The 19,304-nt window shown below is 41.0% G+C and overlaps 1 protein-coding gene across 1 annotated transcript in view; it reads left to right on the forward strand.

Annotated features, from left to right (window-relative positions):
- The window catches only part of TANGO6 (transport and golgi organization 6 homolog), a 179,988-nt gene that overhangs the window by 133,817 nt on the left and 26,867 nt on the right, over nucleotides 1–19,304 (forward strand). Inside the window, exons 16-17 of the mRNA XM_052656048.1 lie at nucleotides 4,427–4,578; nucleotides 13,454–13,567. Of these exons, the coding sequence (XP_052512008.1) occupies nucleotides 4,427–4,578; nucleotides 13,454–13,567 (266 nt within the window). The remainder of the gene's footprint in view (nucleotides 1–4,426; nucleotides 4,579–13,453; nucleotides 13,568–19,304) is intronic.

Consider the following 19,304-nt stretch of genomic DNA (forward strand, 5'->3'; position numbering starts at 1 on the left):
AGACCGTCTCGTCTAATTGACTCATCTCCAGTTGGTCTGAGGAGGTGAAGGGATTTGCCCTAAGTCACACTGCTAGTTGGCTTCAGGGAAGAAATTAGAACACAGAGGGACTCCCCCAGCAGTCCAGTGGTTAAGACTCCATGTTTCTACTGTAAGGAGGTACCTATTCGATCCCTGGTTGGGTGAACCAAGATCCTGCATGCTGAGTGGTGCTGCAAAAAAATAAAAATTAAGCAAAATTAGAACGTAGAGCTCTTAACTCTAGATGCACATCTCACTGTAGAACAAGAAAGCTCCTTTCTGACTCCAGAAAAGGACAGTGTTATACCAAAAGTAGAGAAATATATATTTCTTTTAGTTGGAAATATCTTAAATGCACTGTATCATAGGAGCTAAGTGTAAGACTACCTACATTTGATCTTGCTTGTTTTGGACAAGTTATCTAACCTTTCTATTTCAATATATCCTTTTTCTCTTCTTTCTATGCATTTGTATACTTAATATACATATTTAAATCTGTAGATGTGGTTTGTTAATATTGAGAGAAGTTATGTGTGTGCATTTTTATGTACATACATGGAATGATACTGGTTCTATTAGTTTCTTTCACTTAATATTGTCTTAAGAAAATATTTCTTCAGTAGATTTTCTCTTTTTTTGGCCAAGAGGCCTGTGGAATGAAACTCAAGCCCCCTGCAGTGGAAGCACAGAGTCTTAACCACTGGATCACCAGGACAGTCCCAGGGATACCTTTCCAATTCTGTCTTGTTCCTTTTAATGACCATGTAGTATTCCACAATATGTATAGTTACTTAACCACTTTCATGCCAATTCATTTTAATTTATATCTTCTCATTTTTCACTATTACAGCTCTACAGAGAAGCCTTTATGCAAATTCTTGTGCATAACATGTGACTGCATTCACTAGGCCTGCTATTCAGAAATGCAAATACTAGGTCTAAGTAGGCAGAGAGTCCCCTCTTTCCTGTTCTGAAAACAGGGTATGACTAAGTCATCACTGGTTCAATTTCTGCATTTTATGTTGATGTTAACTGGGCAGGGGGGGTGAGTCTCATGCTGAATGTATTATATTAGGAACTGGGAGCATTTTAGAGAAATTACCCCTCATCTTTTTCTTACATTGTAAGGAAAGTACATTGTGTTCCTGACTTTGAGGGAAAGCAAAAAATAAACTTTCTCTTCTTCCCCCTTCCAAGTGACTAAAATTAGTGAAATTATACTAAGCAACCTCTGCTTGACTCTATGACGGCATTAACCACACAGGACTATAATTGTTGGTACTTGTCTGTTTATACCCACCCCCTAAACTTTGGGCTTTTTAAAGGGTAAAGATTATGTTTTATCAATTTTTGTATCCCTCAAATATGAGCATAATACCAGCACATAATTATATTTAGTTGAAGAAATGAGTGAATTCAAATCAACATTGGCATTTGTTGAGTATCTAGGATATGCAAAGATTACTAAGAACTGATAACAACAGAGATGAAGCAGTCAAAGTTCCTCCTGAAGGAATTTACAGTCTAATGTGAGAAATAGATATAGGCTGAAAACATCCAGGAATCAAGGTGTTAGTAACAAATGTGATTTAAACCAAAGTATTGTGGGGCTTCCAAGGAGGACTAATTAAGGCTAAGAGAATATTAAGGAAGGTTTTCACAAAGGAAGTAGAATTTGAGGCATTTGAGCTGGGCCTAGAGCTTCCCTGATGGCTCAGATGGTAGAGTCCACCTTACTCTTTGGGCTTCCCTGGTGGCTCAGACAGACAGTGAAGAATCTGCCCACGATGCAGGAAACCTGGGTTCAGTCCTTGGATTGGGAAGATCCCCTGGAGAAGGGAATGGCTACCCAGTCCAGTGTTGTTGCCTGGAGAATTCCATGGACAGAGGAGCTTGGTGGGCTACGGTCCATGAGGTCGCAAAGAGTCGGACATGACTGAGCGACTAAGCATAGGACAGCACAGAGCTGGGCCTGATAGAGCAGGTTGTTGATTTTTCTGTGTAATTATCATTTTGGTGACTTTAAACATATGTTTCAGGAACTGTTGTCACTGTTTAGATGTCATATAACCTTAGGGCTACAAGTAGGCTGGAAGTGAAGTGTTACACTTGGGTTCTGGAACTAGGGCCTCAGAGCCAAGATCAAGCCAAAACAGCTTTAGTTCTCAGCATGTCCATGGAGGAGGAAGTTGTTTCTGTTTTGTTTTTAAAGTCAATTCAGAGTGCTTTAGCATTCTATTTCTCCTCTCTTTAAAAATGAAACACAGTTTTTTCTTCCTTTGTTTTGGCTGCATGGCCTGTGATATCTTCCCTGAGTAGGGATCGAACTCACCTCCTGCATTGGAACTGCAGAGTCTCAACCACTGGACCGCCTGGGAAGTCCCCCCAAACTTTTCTTGACCCTACTTCCTTGACCAGCTATCACCCCATTTCTTTGATCTGTTTTGCAGAAAAGCTCCTTAAATGATCTACTGTTTCTCTTTTTCTATGTTAAACCCACTTCTGTTGTGTGCTCACCCCTACCAGCCCATCAGAACTGTTCTTGTCAAGGTCAACAGTGACCTCATTGTTGCTCAATCTCATCATCAGTTTTTAGTCTTCTTTTACCTTACTTAGCAGCATTTAATGCAGACCATTCTTTCCTCTCTGATAGACTTTCTTCTCTTAATTTCTAGGATACCATGCTAATTTTCTTCCTACGTGGGTGGTTATTTCTTTTCAGTCTCCTTTGTTGGTTCTTCCCTTCCCAGACTCATCCCAGACTTAAGGTTGAAGGAAGCATACAGATTTGGTCCTTGGTTTACTTGCCTTCCTTACCTAAACTCACTTCCTTGATTATATATCTAGTTTCAAGGTTTTAAGTATCATCTACATTCCCTTGGCTCAAAAATGCGTATCTTCAATCCAGACTTCTCTTTTCTGAACACTGTATATCTTCTACTTGCTCAACATATGAAAACTGAATTCTGACTTTTCCTTCTGCCCCAAACTTGATTTCCTTGGAGCCTTTCCCATCGTAGTTGGTAGTAACTTCATCCTACCACGCAAAAGCAAAAATCCCAGGAGTCATCATTGGAGTCACCCGAAAGTCATGTTGGTACAATCTTTAGAAAATACGCAGAATCTTTCTCACCCTCTCTACTCAAGTTACCATTCACTGTCAAGCAGCTTCCTGATTTGTACCCAGTTTCCACAAGACATACACACTCACATACACTAGGGTGAGTGATCTTTTTGTACTTTTTTGCTTAAAATCCTCCAAAGGCCTCTCATTTTACTCTGAAAAAGTCCAAGTGCTTACAGAGGTCTATAAAGCCTTGCAAGATCTGCACCACCACCCGCCCTTGCCATCTCCCCTCTAGCCTCCTCTTGGTCTTTCTCTTTTTAAAAAAAAATTATTTAATTTATTTATTTGGCAGCTTGCAGCATGCAAAATCTAGTTTCCTGACCAGGCCCCTTGCATTAGGAGCACACAGTCTTAGCCAGGATATCCAGGGAAGTCCCATCTTGGGCCTTCTTGATGATCCTCCACAGGGTTTTTACACTGGTTGTTCCCTCTTTCTGATGTGCTCCTTCCCACCATATGCAAATGGGGACAGCCTCACCTTCTAGCCTTTGACTAAATGTCTCAACCATCTTAACGAAGAAGTCTGGGACTTCCCTGGTGGTCCAGTGGTTAAGACTGTACTCCCACCACAGGAGGCAGAGGTTCAATCCTTGCTTGGGGAACTAAGATCCTGTGTACCAAAAAATAGTAATAATAAAATAAAAACAAATCTGCCAGCATCCTCATTCCTTCTGATATATTTACTCTGCTTTTCTCCTGCTGCCCCTCATGGCATTTATTATCTTCTAACCTACTGTATAGTTTACTGTAATGGAAACTCCAAGAGGGCAAGGCTGTTTGTTTCTTTTGTTCACAGGTGTATCCCAGGTATTAGCAACTGTGCTTAGCACATAGTAGGTCTCTCAATAAATAAATCATTGAGCTTTCCTTGACAAAGATCCAAAATGCCTTGATTGTCTTTCACTCACTTTGCTTGAGTAGGTAGGGTGATAGTGTAGGAAAAGTACTAGGCTGATGACTGAGGTCTAGCCTAGGACCAAACTTGCTATATGTGTGACTGTGAGAGTTGTATTGAATTTGTGAAAGTTTACTAAGCTGTATACTTATGATATATACATTTTTCTTTCATATATATATATAAAAATTGCTTTTTCACAAAATAATTCATCATACATGTTTTCCCTAACATTATTCTTCCAGATATGATTTTTTAATGGTTATAGAAGTAATTTGAAAAGGATAAAACACCATGCACTGTTCAATGGTGATATATGATTCCTTCTTTAAGAAGTTGAAAGTTTGTTTTAAAAGACTGTGATATCTTCCCTTTTACTACAGGGGACATGGTCTCAAAGTACCGAGAACCTTTAATCCACACCTTCCTCAGAGGAGCAAGAGATCCGGATAGTGCTCACAGGGCCAGCAGCCTGTCCAACCTTGGAGAGCTGTGCCAGAGGCTGCACTTCATGCTGGGCTCCGTGGTTCACGAGGTATTGCAGATTGATTCCTTTCTCTATGGCTTGTTTTTACTTGGACCTATAATGTAGCTTGGCCCTGGGAGTTAGGAGACCTGTGTTTTTTTTCTAGATCCAGAAAGTCATTTAGCCTCCCTCAGCCTTGATAGTCTCATATGTATGTTGAAAGTTGTATTAGTAAGAATTTTTTAATTGCAAGTGACAGGAAGTCATCTTAACCTTCTTTAAGCCATAAAAGGGAATATACTGTAAAGATTCCAAGGAAACAGAAGAAACTTTGAGGAAGGGCAAACAGAACTTTTCCCTAGATCTCTGGGCCATCTATGAGTGTCATCTCTGTTCACAGAAACATCTCAGGCAAATACATATTCTAATTGGCCCCCCTGGTCGGAGATATCCTGTGTTCGGGGAGACAGGGTCTTACTAGAAAAGACTAATTAAGTTCCATGTTTTGTTCACCACTTTATACCCACTGCCTAGTACATAGTAGGCAAAGGATAAATGAACAGCAAAATATAATAGCCATACAGATATCATCAGCACTGACTGCTCACTTCCCCGGTGTTTAGAGTTTAAAAGACTGGTGTTAGAGTTTCAGATTTAGTGAAAGGTACAACACATTGTTGTCTTCTATGAATATCTTTCTTTAGCCTCTTAAATTTTATCTTTGCCTTTGTGTTTACTTAGTCATCAGTATATTAACATGTATCTTGAACACCTACTATGTATTAGACATTCTGCTGTTTGAGGATGATGGGCAAAAAGAGGACTAGTTAATATGTGACCAGGAGTCTTTTTACTACTAATAGGCTTCATCATCTTAAATCTTTTATGGAAGAAGATGGCTTATAAATTATAAATATGTAAATAGAATACAGTTTATATTACCTTTTTATTTATGAGAGACTAGATTTTTCATACGGAGCACATAACTTTACAAGAACAAAAACTTAGAAAATTTGTAGTACTGGCTTCTTTCACATTACTCAGTGTCCTAGGACTGACCATGTTGAACATCAAATCTTAAGAAGTACCTACTGAGAAGGAATTTTCTTCAGTGTCTGGTTATGTCTTATCAACAGGTGGCAAAACACACTCGTGGATGTTTACATACAGTTGAATTTATGGTATTTCCTGATTCCTCAGCTTATATGCTTTGTTGAATTGATTGTAAAGGCTCCTCTTATTGTTAAATTCCACCTTAGGATTTTTAGGAAGTTATACATCAGTTGTTTCCTTTAACTAACTCAAGAGGCATAGCCCTATGCCCAACTTGCTGTATTTGTTTGCTTGTTTTTTTAATCTAATTATTTATGTTTATTTTTTGGCCCTGCTGGGTCTTTGTTGCTGCGTGTGGACTCTTCTCCAGTTGTGCCGAGCAGGGGCTACTCTCCAGTGGCAGTGTGCGGGCTTCTTGTTGCAGCGGCTTCGCTTGTGGAGCATGGCCTCTAGGTGCACAGGTTTCAGTAGTTGTGGCTCACGGGCTTAGTTGCCACACAGGATGTGGGATCTTCCCAGACCAGGGATCAAACCGACGTCCCCTGCATTGCCAGGTGGATTCTTAATTACTGGATCACCAGGGAAGCCCCTTTGTTTTTAATAACTTAAAAACAATGGTTTTTACCAATTTAAAATCTTTCAGTGTGCTAATACACATGAACCATTGGGCATTTGATTTTTACTTTTTTTAGATGGCCCGTTGCACTCTCTTACTGTTTAGTCTATTAACTTGTAACAGTTAAGGACTTTGCACGTCTGTTTTGTTATATCAGCTAAAGATTTCAGTCTGTTATAAATATTCTGGGTCCAGTATTGAAATGGCTCCCTTTTTTTCCCTCCGTTTATTTGATCTGATCATGTGACTCAACCCAAACTGAACCATAAACCATGAACTGAAAAGAAACTCCTGGACCATGATCTGAACCAAACCCAAATACTGTTATTCCTAATAACAGAGATAGAGTTCACATACTGCACATAATTCACCTACTTAAAGAATACAATTCAATGGTTTTTAGTATATTCAGAGTTGAGGGAGCATCCCCCAGTTTTGTTGAACATAGTCATGAGCTGAATAGGTACTTCCCTGTAGCTCACACAGTAAAGAATCTGCCTGCAAAGCAGGAGAACCAGGTTTGATCACTGGGTTGGGAAGATCCTCTGGAACGGGGCATGGCAACCCACTCCATGGGGAATGGAGTATTCCCATTCTTTCCTGGAGAATCCCATGAACAGAGGAGCCCACAGGAGCCTGGTGGGCTACAGTCCATGGAGTCGCAAAGAGTCAGACACGACTGAACGACTAACAATACAATATATGACCTGAATAAAAATTTCATCCAGATCTCCAAGTGAATCAGTTTAGATTTGACCATATCCCATGCATTTTCTAAAACCAGTTAACTCAAACTATGCTTGACATCATGATCTTCTCTGAACCCAGAAACTGAGACCCTTCATCTTTCCTTTCTTCTCTTAAGGAAACTGTTATTTGCTGATGGCATATGATTTCCTGTTGAAAGTGTTAGAGAAATTTCTTGGTTTGGTTAATTAGAAAGATTGTGCCAAAGCATGTTTTGCAACATTTAAGAAGTGTCAAAAAAAAAAAAAAAAGTGTCATCTTTCTGGAGACCCACCTGACCTGTTGGAAGAGAAGCAAATTTCCAAGTATACTTGGGGATGGGAATAAATGAGGCCCCACCCTACCACCCACTTACCTGTGTGTTCACTTGGTCAGATGACTTAGATTCTGAGCTTGGTTTTCTGACCTAGAAAATTGGATTAAAATATCTATAATGCAGGATTGTTACAAGGATCTAGGGATAATGTATATGCCTAGATACAGTATACAATGATTCATTCAACAGTTGCTGTTGAGAGCCAAACAGCATATATGCTAACAGCATTATGGATATATATCATTCTTCGAAATAGACATTGACTCCCATCATCTTGGATGGGATGTTCTAGTGAGAAGAGACAGACAATAAATGATATACTTGTTAAGATATATAGTATGTTAGGGACTTCCCTGGTGGTCCAGTGGTTAAGAATCCACCTTTCAATGCAGGGGACGCAGTTTCAATCCCTGATCGGAGAACTAAGACCCCATGTGCTGCGGGGCAGCTGAGCCAGCGTGCCACAATGGAGAGCCCATGCACTGCAGCTAAGACCCGACACAGCCTAAGTAAATAAATAAGAGAGATTAAATTAGTTGCCAAGGTCATGCCAGGCTGGGATTTGAATGCAGGCAGTTGGTTCCTGAACCTGTGCTCTTAACGACTCCTCTGTATTGTCTCTCAATGAATGTTTTCATTTTGTTTATAAGATTGCTTTTGTGCCCTCGAAAAAGAAGGAGAGTTGCCATATGAGAAAAGCTCCTGACAGGAAGGGTCATGCAGTTTTGTTTTAACAGCACTTGCTTTTGGCAATGAAACTTCTGAAGACAATGTATTCCCTCTGATTTGAAAAACCAGGTGTTTCCATCCCACATAATTCCAGTCTCTTCTTTGTAGATGCTCCTTCTTATGTAGTACCCCACGCTTGCTGTGTCATCAGTGCCAAACCAGCTGCCTTGGCGGACTGCAAGTTTGAACATGATTGGATACCTGACAGTCTTAGTATTTCAGCCACTGAGTCCTCCTGTAGTCAGGCTACTCTTGTCTGTTCACATCAAATAAGTGGGAGATTTGGCCTGGGTTTTTTTGTAGTTGTTCATTCATTTGTTTTTCACTTGAAAAATACTTCCTGAGCACTTACTCTGTGCCAGTTATGCGACTGGAGCCAAGCCACATGCTTGGGATCCAGCTCTGAACAGAACAGAGTTTCTGTCCTCATGAAGCTGACATTCTAAAGAGGACAGTTGGGTGACAAACAAGCAAGTGAACAAGCAAATATGTACTGTGTCAGATGGAGTACGTGCTAAGGAGATGGGTCTAAGCAGGCAAGGGCATGGAGGGAGTTTGGTATTGCAGGTGAATCTGTGAACCAGGATGAATAGGGAAAGCTTCAGTGATGAGTGACTGAAGCACACAGGAAGGAGCAGGAGCAGAACCTGGCAGATACATGGGGAGAGGGCCTTATGGGCTTTGACTGTTACTGTGAGTGAGATGGGTAACCAGAGCAGAGGAATGAAATTATCTAACTTATTTTTTAAAATTTATTTATTTATTTTTGGCTGTGCAAAGTCTTCATTGCTGCATATGGAATTTCTCTAGTTGTGGTAAACAGGGGCTGCTCTCCGTTGCAGTGCACAGGCTTCTCATTGCAGTGACTTCAACTGGCTACAACTTCTCTTGTTGTAGCCAGAGGCTCTAGAGTGTGGCTCTGGCACACAGGCTTCAGTTACCTTGTGGTATGTCGGATCTTCCCAGCCAGTGATTGAGCCAGCCTCCCCTTCATTGGCAGACAGATTTTTATCCATTGGATCACCAGGGAAGTCCTGTCTAATTTATTTTAAAAGTTTATTGTGTCTTCTTCTACAACAGTTTTTTCACTGTCTCATGAAAGCTCTTGAAGTCTTTTGTAGTCTCAGAAATGCTTGACCTCAGCATGTACTAGTGGAGAAGGAGCTTTAACTCTGGGGAAATGTGTCTTTGGCTGTAAACTGAAGGAATTCTTCTTCATTGGTGTTTGTCATGTGTCAGGTATATGAAAGGACACAAAGGACCCAATCTCTTCCCCCAAGGAAATCTCAGTAAACTGTGGAAGACAGGAATAAATAGACAGTGGAATAGAGTGATATCCCATGACAAGCCCAAGGTCCTGAGGGAACGCAGAGCTGTGACCCTCATGTAGGCCTGTTGGGGCAGCAAGGAAGTCACATGATCAAGCATGAGGCAGGCAGAGGAAAGGGGAGGGGTAACCTGTTTTGATATAAAATTGAACAAACCAGCCTCCATAGGCGCTTCTAACATGATCTGATCCAGGAATCAGAGATATGGCTCTCAGGCTTCTGAACAAAGCTGTCCACCCTATTGGGTAGTCCAGACTTGGGTACTGTCTGTGCCGTGACACTGCTTACAGGTAGAGAAGGAACATAAAAGGATATGAAAGTACCAGCCCTTTCACAGCCTCTACTGGGAATTCAGGTTTTTCCTCTCTGTTGATGTCAAGATTTAACCTGTCTGGAAACCATTATTATTTCCCCCCAATTTCTCTTTGTTCTTGTCAAGAACTGTGTTGCTTGAAACCAAATCTTGATAGTCTCTTTCATCTTTATCATTCTCCATGAAAAGTAAATATGATTTAAGCGAACTGCAGTGAGAGGCCCATTCTCAGAACAGCAGATAAGACATGCCCCAGGTGACAAGTGCAGGAGCAAGCCACTTGTAAGGTGGTGCCCAGAATTCCACAAACCCTGGCTTTGAAGGCTGATGCAGAGCTGTCACCTCTGATTCCACTGAATGATTAGATTTGATGACCAGATTTGTCACCGTCAGTGCTATTTCCTCGATAACAGCTCGTGCGCTGAGATGAGGGCTCGTGTAGATGTCCTGGGAAACCTTGGGGAAGCGAACAGAGCCCCCACGGTTCTGTTTCTCATCAGGTTAAGTGAGCATGCAGAAAACATGGCAATTAGAGGCATCCTGCCTGGCTGTTAAAGTTTCTTTTTTTTTCAATTGCAAGAGTATTTTTATTTATTTTTAATTAGAGAATAATTGCTTTACAATGTTGTGTTGGCTTCTGCCATGCAACAGTGTGAATCAGCTATATGTACACATCTGTCTCTTCCCTCTTGAGCCTCCCTCCCACGTCCACCTCCATCCCATCCATCCCTCTTGGTCATCACAGAGCACCAGGTTGAGATCCCTGTACTATACAGTAGCTTCCTGTTAGCTATTTTACATATGACAGTATATATATGTCAGTGCTACTGTCTCAGTTTGTCCCACCTTACAGTTTCTTAGTTGACAGAAAGACAAATGATTTAGTATTGAACAAGTTAGCAGACTGACTGGATTTTAACAGAGGAAGTTTTGGGAAAGGGGAGAAAGGTGCTGTTGGAAAATTGAATCGTGCTTTCTTGATACCTGAACCCTGCTACCTCTCTTCTGAAATTTTCCAAAGTTTATTTTTGACCCTCTTGCCACTTGTTTTATCTTTATTTATATAGTTCTGGTTATGCTTGGTGTGTGCCAGCTATTTGGGGAGTGATATTTTTCCATATTTCTGTTGGCTCCTATCAAGTGTCAAATTGGTTAAACTGACCTTTAGCATTTCCAAAGCAATCATCGTTTTTCTCTCTGCATGGCTTTCAGAAGTGGAGATGATTTACATAGTTTAGCCAATTAAAAAAAAAGCCTTCCATAGTTTGGTTTATTAGAATAGGTGCATTGACCCTTAGGGCAGGTGACATGAAGATACCATGGAATGGGTTTCTGCCCTTTGGGAAGACTTAGAAGATAAATACGATCCTAATTGATAAATTAGTAAAGACCTTACATCATCTATCTGTTCTCCAAAGCTTTTAGAGAGGTGGAAGGCAGTGTTGAGTATGTCCTTGGGGCTGGAGGCGAGAGTGACCGGCCATGAGAGTGACTTGTTCAGACTGGCCAGATGGAAGAGAGCAGCCAGGCGTCTTCCCTGCTTGTAGTGTGTGAGGAGGAGTCTGCCCCACTGGGCCGCCAAAGGACAGCATTCTGAGTTGGTTATGGGAGCTTGACCTGAACAGAAGAAGCTGTTTGTATCTTTCGATGGTATGTGCAAGACCGTATTAAAATTCTGATGCTTTAAAAAACATTTTGCACAACCAAACATTGTATACATGTCATGGGATTTGGTACTGTGATGAAGGTATTGAGGAAGGTCCAGAAATACTTCTGGTCACAGACCTTTGCCTGGCTGTCCTGAGTGGCTGATTGCAGATGGGCTTGGTACAGTCTGGTCATAAGTCACCAAGAGCAGGAGGCCATTACGGCTGATCTCAGCAAGGTGTGGAATAACCGGCTCCTCCTAGTCGCACCTTTAAGGTGGCACAGAGATTCAATGCTGGCCTTACAGCAGAAGCCCTTTTCCAGTCAAGATGCTTTTGCCTGTCCTGACTGTGGAATAAATGCCTGACATTCAGAGCTGATTCTACATTGAGCCTTGAGGCAGAAGCATTGGATCAGGCAGGGTTCCAGGCCAGGAGGCTTTTGTCCACCAAATGTAGAAATGTGGGCCAAAACTAAACCTTGAAGTAAGCAGGCAAAAGGCTTTGGAGAGTCTGTGTATTACATGGGCCTGGGCTGGCTTTCATACTTCAGTTATCAGACTGAATAAGCTAAACTTTTATGTGTCAGGAAGGCCTCGGACCTAGCTCCAACTTGTTCTCTGATTTCAGCTCTTACCTCGTAAATACTAAGCCTGCAAGTGGAGGTACCTATTATACTATTGCCTTTTTGGAGGTCACCCAAGGGACTCCTCTGAGGACTGAATTGCTTCTACCGTTAATGCCAGAGGCATGGAAGCCACTGATGGCATTGGGTTGGGGTCCCAGGTCAAAAGCAGAAGCAGCGTGCTGAGTCTTACTGAGAAACAGTCGCCAAAGAGTTGAGTTTTTCTGGGATTTCCCTTCACTTGTAAGCGTCAGGCTTGTCTAATAGATGTACAACTTGATTAAATGCCAGTACATCACAGATGCAATTATATTTAAGAACAAGCTACTTCTTCTAATCCCTTTGCCATCGCTGATTAATTAGACACTTTGAACTATGCCCAACTGTTTGAAAGCTGTGAAAAATACAACCTGCATAGTTAAAATTTCTGCACAAGCTATTCCTCATTTGTGCCTACGTGCTTTTTTTAAACCTTTTTAAAAAACCATTCTTTAAATGTAATATGTATTTATACATGTTCCCAAGCACACAATCTGGCTATTTTCTTATCATGGTTAGCAATCCTTCCAGTTGGCCAAGATATACACTCACACAGTAAATCACATAACAAAGTATGTAAGAAACCAAGTGAATAATTTAGACTTACCTTCAGATTTTTGCTGTCATTGGTTACACTTCACAGTGTTTGTTTTTTCTTTCTTGGTCTGGAACAAATACCTCATAAAGGATCATTGCTGCTGTTTCTAGTGGTATCTTTTTATGGAGGTTTTAGAATATTTTTGTTGTGCCTACCAGAAGCTGGGTGGGAGCAGGATAGCTGGTACAAGGTATAGAAATTTTGCATTTTATGACATATAATTATTACTATATATTTTGTACCATGTTTTGCAAATAATTCCCAAGTCTTTTCTGTTATAGAACTGTCTTTTAAAGTAAATGAACACTAAAAGACCCATTCCACAAGTGAAGATACCCAGACAGGGAGTCTCAGAAACTGACCCCTGGTGACTCCCATTGGCCATACACTGGACTTGTAGGATGGGGTATCTGGACCCTCTAGAATATCAGTTTGAATATTTATGTATTTCTCTATCCCTGGACTGAAAATTTCATCAGTTGGCACATTGATCCTCATGCCAGGCCTTGAACTCGAAAGCCTGCTTGGCTCAATCTTCAAGGGCCTCAAGTCCCTATACACCGCTGTGTTTCAGACCAGTCTTTCTTTCTTCGACTTGATATTCCCAAAGTGGAGTAGGTAACAGTTCCTCCCACTTTGGAGGGGATATTTGCCTCTGACCATGCCTTTATTATATGCACGTATATTTCCTTCCCACTCCCTAATCTCCCTCTTGAATTCCAAACCAGATTTTGCCCCTTTCTAGAAAAGCCAGACTAAATCAAGGTCTCCACCACTAGATCTCTCCCTCTTCATGGAGAATGAGGAAGCAGTCCATCCCTGGCTAACCCAGATTGTTTGCAATGAATGTGTAGAAAGTGGAACACAGTTGAAAGGCTTTAGGTAATTGTGCAACTCTGATTTTTATTGACTTCATCTTCCCTCACCCTCCTAGGTAACAGCTTGTCTGATTGCTGTGGCGAAAACAGACCATGAAGTTCAAGTGCGGAGAGCTGCCATCCACGTGATTGTGCTGCTGCTTCGGGGACTCAGCCAGAAGGCCACTGAAGTAAGTCAATCTCTTACCATTTGCAAATTCCCTCCCTCTTTGTTCTTTATCTGTTCATCAGTCTTCCTTTCACCAGGACAGGCCTGGAACCTTTTTCCTGGGTGAATTCATACAGATGAATCAGTCATCAGGGATTTTTAAAGCAGGAAAATTCTGTTGTTTGCATCTTCAGTAAGAGTCTCTATTTTCTCTGTGTCACATTGGGCAAATTGCACACTAACCTCCAGAAAAACCAGGACACAAGTTTATAGGTTGAGGTCCTGGACCCCAGCGTTCCCTTCAGAGAGACAGGTTCCAGGGTGAGCTACGGACCGTACCAAGCCTGCTTTTTATAGTGTGAACTTGAGTGATTTGTCTTCCTGACTCATTTTATTGTTCATATGGAATCACTAAAGGGCTTCATTTCAAATGTCTCCTTTCTAGCTGTGAGTGCAATCCATGAGATTTTAGTCATTGCATAAATTAAACTTTTATTCTTCCTCCAAGTGGGTTTGGCTGGATTTCTCCCCAGTGTGTGGCCAGTCTAGGAAGAAAGTATATCTATTCACGTGTGTGCTGAGAATGAATGACCTCTGAATTAATTTTCTGCTTGATTTTTATTGGAAGCACATTCCCAGTTGACTTTATAAAGAGAATTTGCATTAATAATTCACCTCTTGGCATCCACAATGCTTGTCTACAGCTGGCACATCAGTATTTAACCAAGTGTCAGTGAACCCATTAGCAACATGTTTTGTTAGACAGTTGGCTTTGTTCATGCTAGAATTTTGCCAAATTGAGTTCCCGACACCATTTTTGTACAAGCATTAGTTATCCCCCAGTTATTTTATCTAGGACCTTGACTGGAGTGGGGGACAGAGAGATCATAACTTGACGTTTCAGATAATGGTTTTAGGGTACTCACTGCTCTTGTTGAGAATCTGCTGTACAAAATGGAATTTTACAAGTCAGTGTTTTTTTTTTACCCACTGTCAGAATCTACAAAACTCTTGACAAATATAGCGTTATGTAAGTTGTTAAAAACAGAGGAAACTGGATAAGACATATACAGGAATCCTGTGTATTGTCCTTGCAGCTTTTCTATAAGTCTAAAGTTATGTCAAAATAAAAATTTATTTTAAAAATTAAGTTACAACACTATTAAATCTTTAAAACTCTGTAAGTGCACACACCCTTACTCAGTGAGAGAGAGAGAAAATGTGTGTGTATGTGGGTAGCATACCAAATGTCTGATTAGTAAAGTGCAAGAAGAAATAGAAATGCTATCCAGACTTTTTTCACATCTGTATGTAGCCACTGAAAGCAACACTGCTTGTCTCACCAGTACTGAAATAATTTGTAGCCATGGAAGGTTTGTGTCACTTTCAGAAAGCCATGTGAATGAAAAACCTCTATTCTCCAAACTGTCTCCAGTCTGTACTCACTGAAATGTATAAATTGTGCTTACTCAGTGAATAAAGAAAAGGAAATGAGATGGGATGAGTGTACGATTTCTCTTCCTGTTGCGCCCTTGAGACCAGGTGTGTTAAGTCTTGTAATCGTAGGTGTGATTATCATCAGGGACACTTTAATGAGATAACCACAGAGCTTTCAATCTAAGATTTTCTTCACTGCTCTGTTTTGCCCCCAGGAACAGCTGAAATGAAAATGCCACTTTGTTGGTGAAGTTTTGTTTTGTTTTGTTTCCTCTTAATCACTGTCTCTCAAGCTGTAGAGTGCCAAAAGATAATCCTAGGTTTCAGTGAATTCTCTGTTGCTCGTGGATGTGCCGGCCTACAAACTGTGGTCCCAGCAGCTTGAAAAGAAAGCAAAGAGTCCAGTAAGAAGTGGCGGTCCAGATCAGGAGATAGGTTGAAATCAGAGAGGGAAGACATTACCACCCCCACTGATGGGGTAGCTTTTACCTCTTTCCCATTTGTACGTAGCTAGAATAGCCACTTTGGAGGGAAATATAGCCTTCTCTTTCTTAATGAAACACTTTCTCTGCTTAGCCTTGTTTTGCCCTTATGATCATATCTGTTTATTTACTCATTCCCAAGTATAACGTGCAGCCAGAAGGGAACCCCCTTTATAAGCTAATTCTGCCTTACCTTTGCTGAAAATTGAATTTACAAGGAATACCCAGGAGAGGAGATATGTTTAGACCTGTGCTTTCTGTTGGCCTCAAAGTTAAGAACAGCCCTCCTTATCGTGGAGATTATGAGATGGGAGACAGCATGGGAAAATTGTGCCTAACTCTCCAACTCTTCTCAAGTTAAGTCTTTGCAAGGTAACTTGTTTATTCTGAGAATTGTAAATGTTTACAACATCCGTATTATTAGAACATTCATTCATTCTAAAGACAGTAATGAATAATTGGAACAGTAATGGCTGAGCAACAGCCTACTGGTTGTACCTGAGAGGCATGCAGTGCATTAGGGGTGCATGCCTGCTCAATTGCCAAGTCGTGTTCAGTTCTTTTGCGACCCCATGGACTGAAGCCCTCCAGGTTCCTCTGTCCATGGAATTTTCCAGGCAAGAATACTGGAGTGGGTTGCCATTTCCTTCTTCAGGGGATTTTCCCTCAGGGATCATACCCTCATCTCCTGCATTGGCTGTTGGCTTCTTTACCACTGAGCCACCAGGAAAGCCCTTTTAAAGATTTTTGAATGAGTAATTTGGTGTGATCAGAGGCTCTCAGAATCCTGACCATATATTTCCCTTAGGAGCAATCAGTATCCATTAATTCAGGATCTGTTAATTCAGTGTTCACACAATTTTATAGAACATGACTATTAATATGATGAATAACAAGAATCAACTATATATACACTGGGGAAAAGGTTGAGTATCTTAAGAAAAAGAATGAATGATTTGGGGTTGACCATAATTCTAGATTTATGTAGGTAACTAATACCACAGTCCTCTGCATAGTTTACTGAAAGTTGACTTAGAAGAACTGTGACGGACTTCCCTGGCAGTCCAGTAGGTCAGGCACTGCACTTCCACTGCAGGAGGCGTGGGTTTGAGCCGCATGGGTTTGATCCCTGGTCAGGAAACTAAGATCCTGCATGGTGTGGTCAAAAAAAAAAACAAAAACTGTGAAATACTTTAGAGCTTTGCACACAGGTTTGTAGTGACTAAATATGGTGGCATTTTAATATTGAAACTTTCTCCCTTGTTTTTTAACATTAAAAAGTAATTATAGCACATACCATTTCTTCCTTCTAACCCTAATTTTAGGTGACAAAAGAATAATCTATACTCTAATGGGAGATAAGTAAGTCAGCTTTAGAATTTATTCCTTCAAGATGACAACCAACCCTCAACACCATCTTGTATCTTCAAAAATAAGCAAAATCTGGAAGCATCTTCAGGGAGAAGAGTTTGAGATTAATTATTAATTAATGGTTGAGTCAGGTTCAGAGCCAAATCCAGGCCTCCACCCAGGAATTTTCTTTTTTAATATTTATTTATTTATTTGGTTGTGCTGGGTCTTAGTTGCAGCTTGTGGGACCTAGTTCCCCAACCAGGGATTGAACCCAGGCCCCCTGCATTGGGAGCACAGAGTCTTAGCCAGTGGACCACCAGAGAAGTCCCAGGAATGGTTTTTAATTCCTTCTTTTGAGTCCATTGTTGGACTCTGATACTAGAAGTCTGTTCCCAGTAACAATAGGAATAGTGGGTTCACTAACTTTTGTGCAGTTGGAAGTTGCTCTCCTGCTTTTCTGTGAGAGAGAAGGCAAAAACCAAGGCTTAAAAAAGAAAAAAAAAAGATGTGTGTATGATATTATGTTTTTTTAATGACATCAGTCATACATGGTTCATCCAAAAGATTAGTGAATGCGTCCTGGGTTCAACCTTGTGCCTGTCTGTCCAGACTGAGAACTAGAACCCAAGGGGGATGTGACAGTCTCTGACACAGCACGTTATAAGTGAACTGACAGACTACATGGAATCTTTTCTTCATTTTATTGGCTTTGCTTTATCCCCAAAGTTATTTTGACATTGGTTGTGGGGTTTTTGGTGCTATGGGTGCAGTTAAACGAGCCCAGTTTCCTTCTCAGAGCTGGTTCCACAGACACTACTCCTTTTAACAGATCAGAGGTTCCATATGACGAGCAAATGAAAAGAGCATTTATTTTAAAATGACTGGGATCCAGGTAATAATTACTCCTTTGTAAACTTTGAAAAAGAGCTGGGGAGAGCCCTTTCAAGACTGAAATTAAGGAGCATCACCCCTTCCTGGGAGCATAAATCCACTGCCAGTTGAGCGAGGCAGGAGTTCTGTCGATCATCCACTACTGGCCTGGGCTTAGGTGTTTACCTATTGATAGTATTAATTAAAGGCATTTAATAGGAATTCAGCATTTGGGACATGTTAATGATGCCCTGGAAACAGAGGCATAGAGGGGTTTTAAAGTATGTTGTATCCCCCACAGACACTTCCCTCTGATTCACTCTTAGACATTCTTCTTGCTGTTGCTTCATTTCAGTCTTAGAGAAAAAATCCTCTTAGGCTCTGTATCAGTTTCCTAGGGCTACCATAACAAGTACCTCAAATGGGGTGGCTTAAAACAACAAAACTTTACTGCCTTGGGACTCCCCAGCGTGGTTCAGTGGTTGGGATTCTGTACTTCCACTGCAGGGGGACATGGGTTTGATCCCTAGTGAGAGAACTAGGATCCCACATGACACATGACACAGCCAAAAATATATAAAATGAAATGAAATAATTTTAAAATAATATAATAAAGTAAAATATTTACTGTCCTGTAGTTCTGGAGGCCAGAAGTGTAAAATCAAGGTGGGCTGTGCTCTCTCCGAGGTCAACTGGGAAACTCTTCCTTGCTTCTCCTCACCTTACAGTGGTTTGCCGGCAATCCTTGGTGTTTATTGGCTTGACACTGCTTTATTCCAGTCTCTGTCTCTGTGGTGATCCGCATGCTCCCTCTGTGTCTGTCATTACATGGCTTTCTTCTTGTAAGGACACCAGTCATACTGGGTCAGGAGCCCACCCTGCTCCAGTATGACCTTATCTTAACTAATGTATCACTCCAACTCTGTTTCCAAATAACGTGGGGTCACATTCTGAGGTACTGGGCATTAGGACCTAAACATAGGGGGAGCGGAAGACAAAATTTAACTCCTAACAGGCCCTTAGGATTCCATAGTCCTTTCTGTCTTGTGCTTATGCTTCTCCACCTGTTCATTATTGTTGCTTCTTGAGAAGAGCCTGTTCTGTGTGAAGTGTCTCAAATATCAAAGACAACAATGGTGAGGATTATAGTGGGGATATTGTTATTATTACCATTACCACCATAACCACCATTAATGTCTGATCCATAGATGTGTTGGGTTGTTGAATGACTGTTGAAAACCCACCAAAGATAATTTTATATTCCATCCAAATGAATAGGAAATTTCTTTCTATCATGTCAGCCCCTCAGCCTCAATCATCTCAGATTTTGCAGTTGAGCCTTTCAACTCTGCAAGCATCTCACAATTGCATACATCACCTCATTCCTCCTCATGATTGGTACCAGCTTGACTGGGAAAATGCACAAGAGCCTAGAAGCTTTGTAGTTATTGAACCAAAAGGACTTATATGTTTGGACTTGATTTAACGCCCAACACTGTTGTTTTTCCCTTTCTTGCCTACCACAAGGAAGCAGTGGATACAGCACCACAAAGTAAGAACAATCATGCTATCTGCTCTCATAAAGCAGGCACTAAGCTAGTACGTTGCTGTACGGTC

This window comes from Budorcas taxicolor, chromosome 18, assembly GCF_023091745.1.
Source record: "Budorcas taxicolor isolate Tak-1 chromosome 18, Takin1.1, whole genome shotgun sequence".
NCBI lineage: Eukaryota > Metazoa > Chordata > Mammalia > Artiodactyla > Bovidae > Budorcas > Budorcas taxicolor.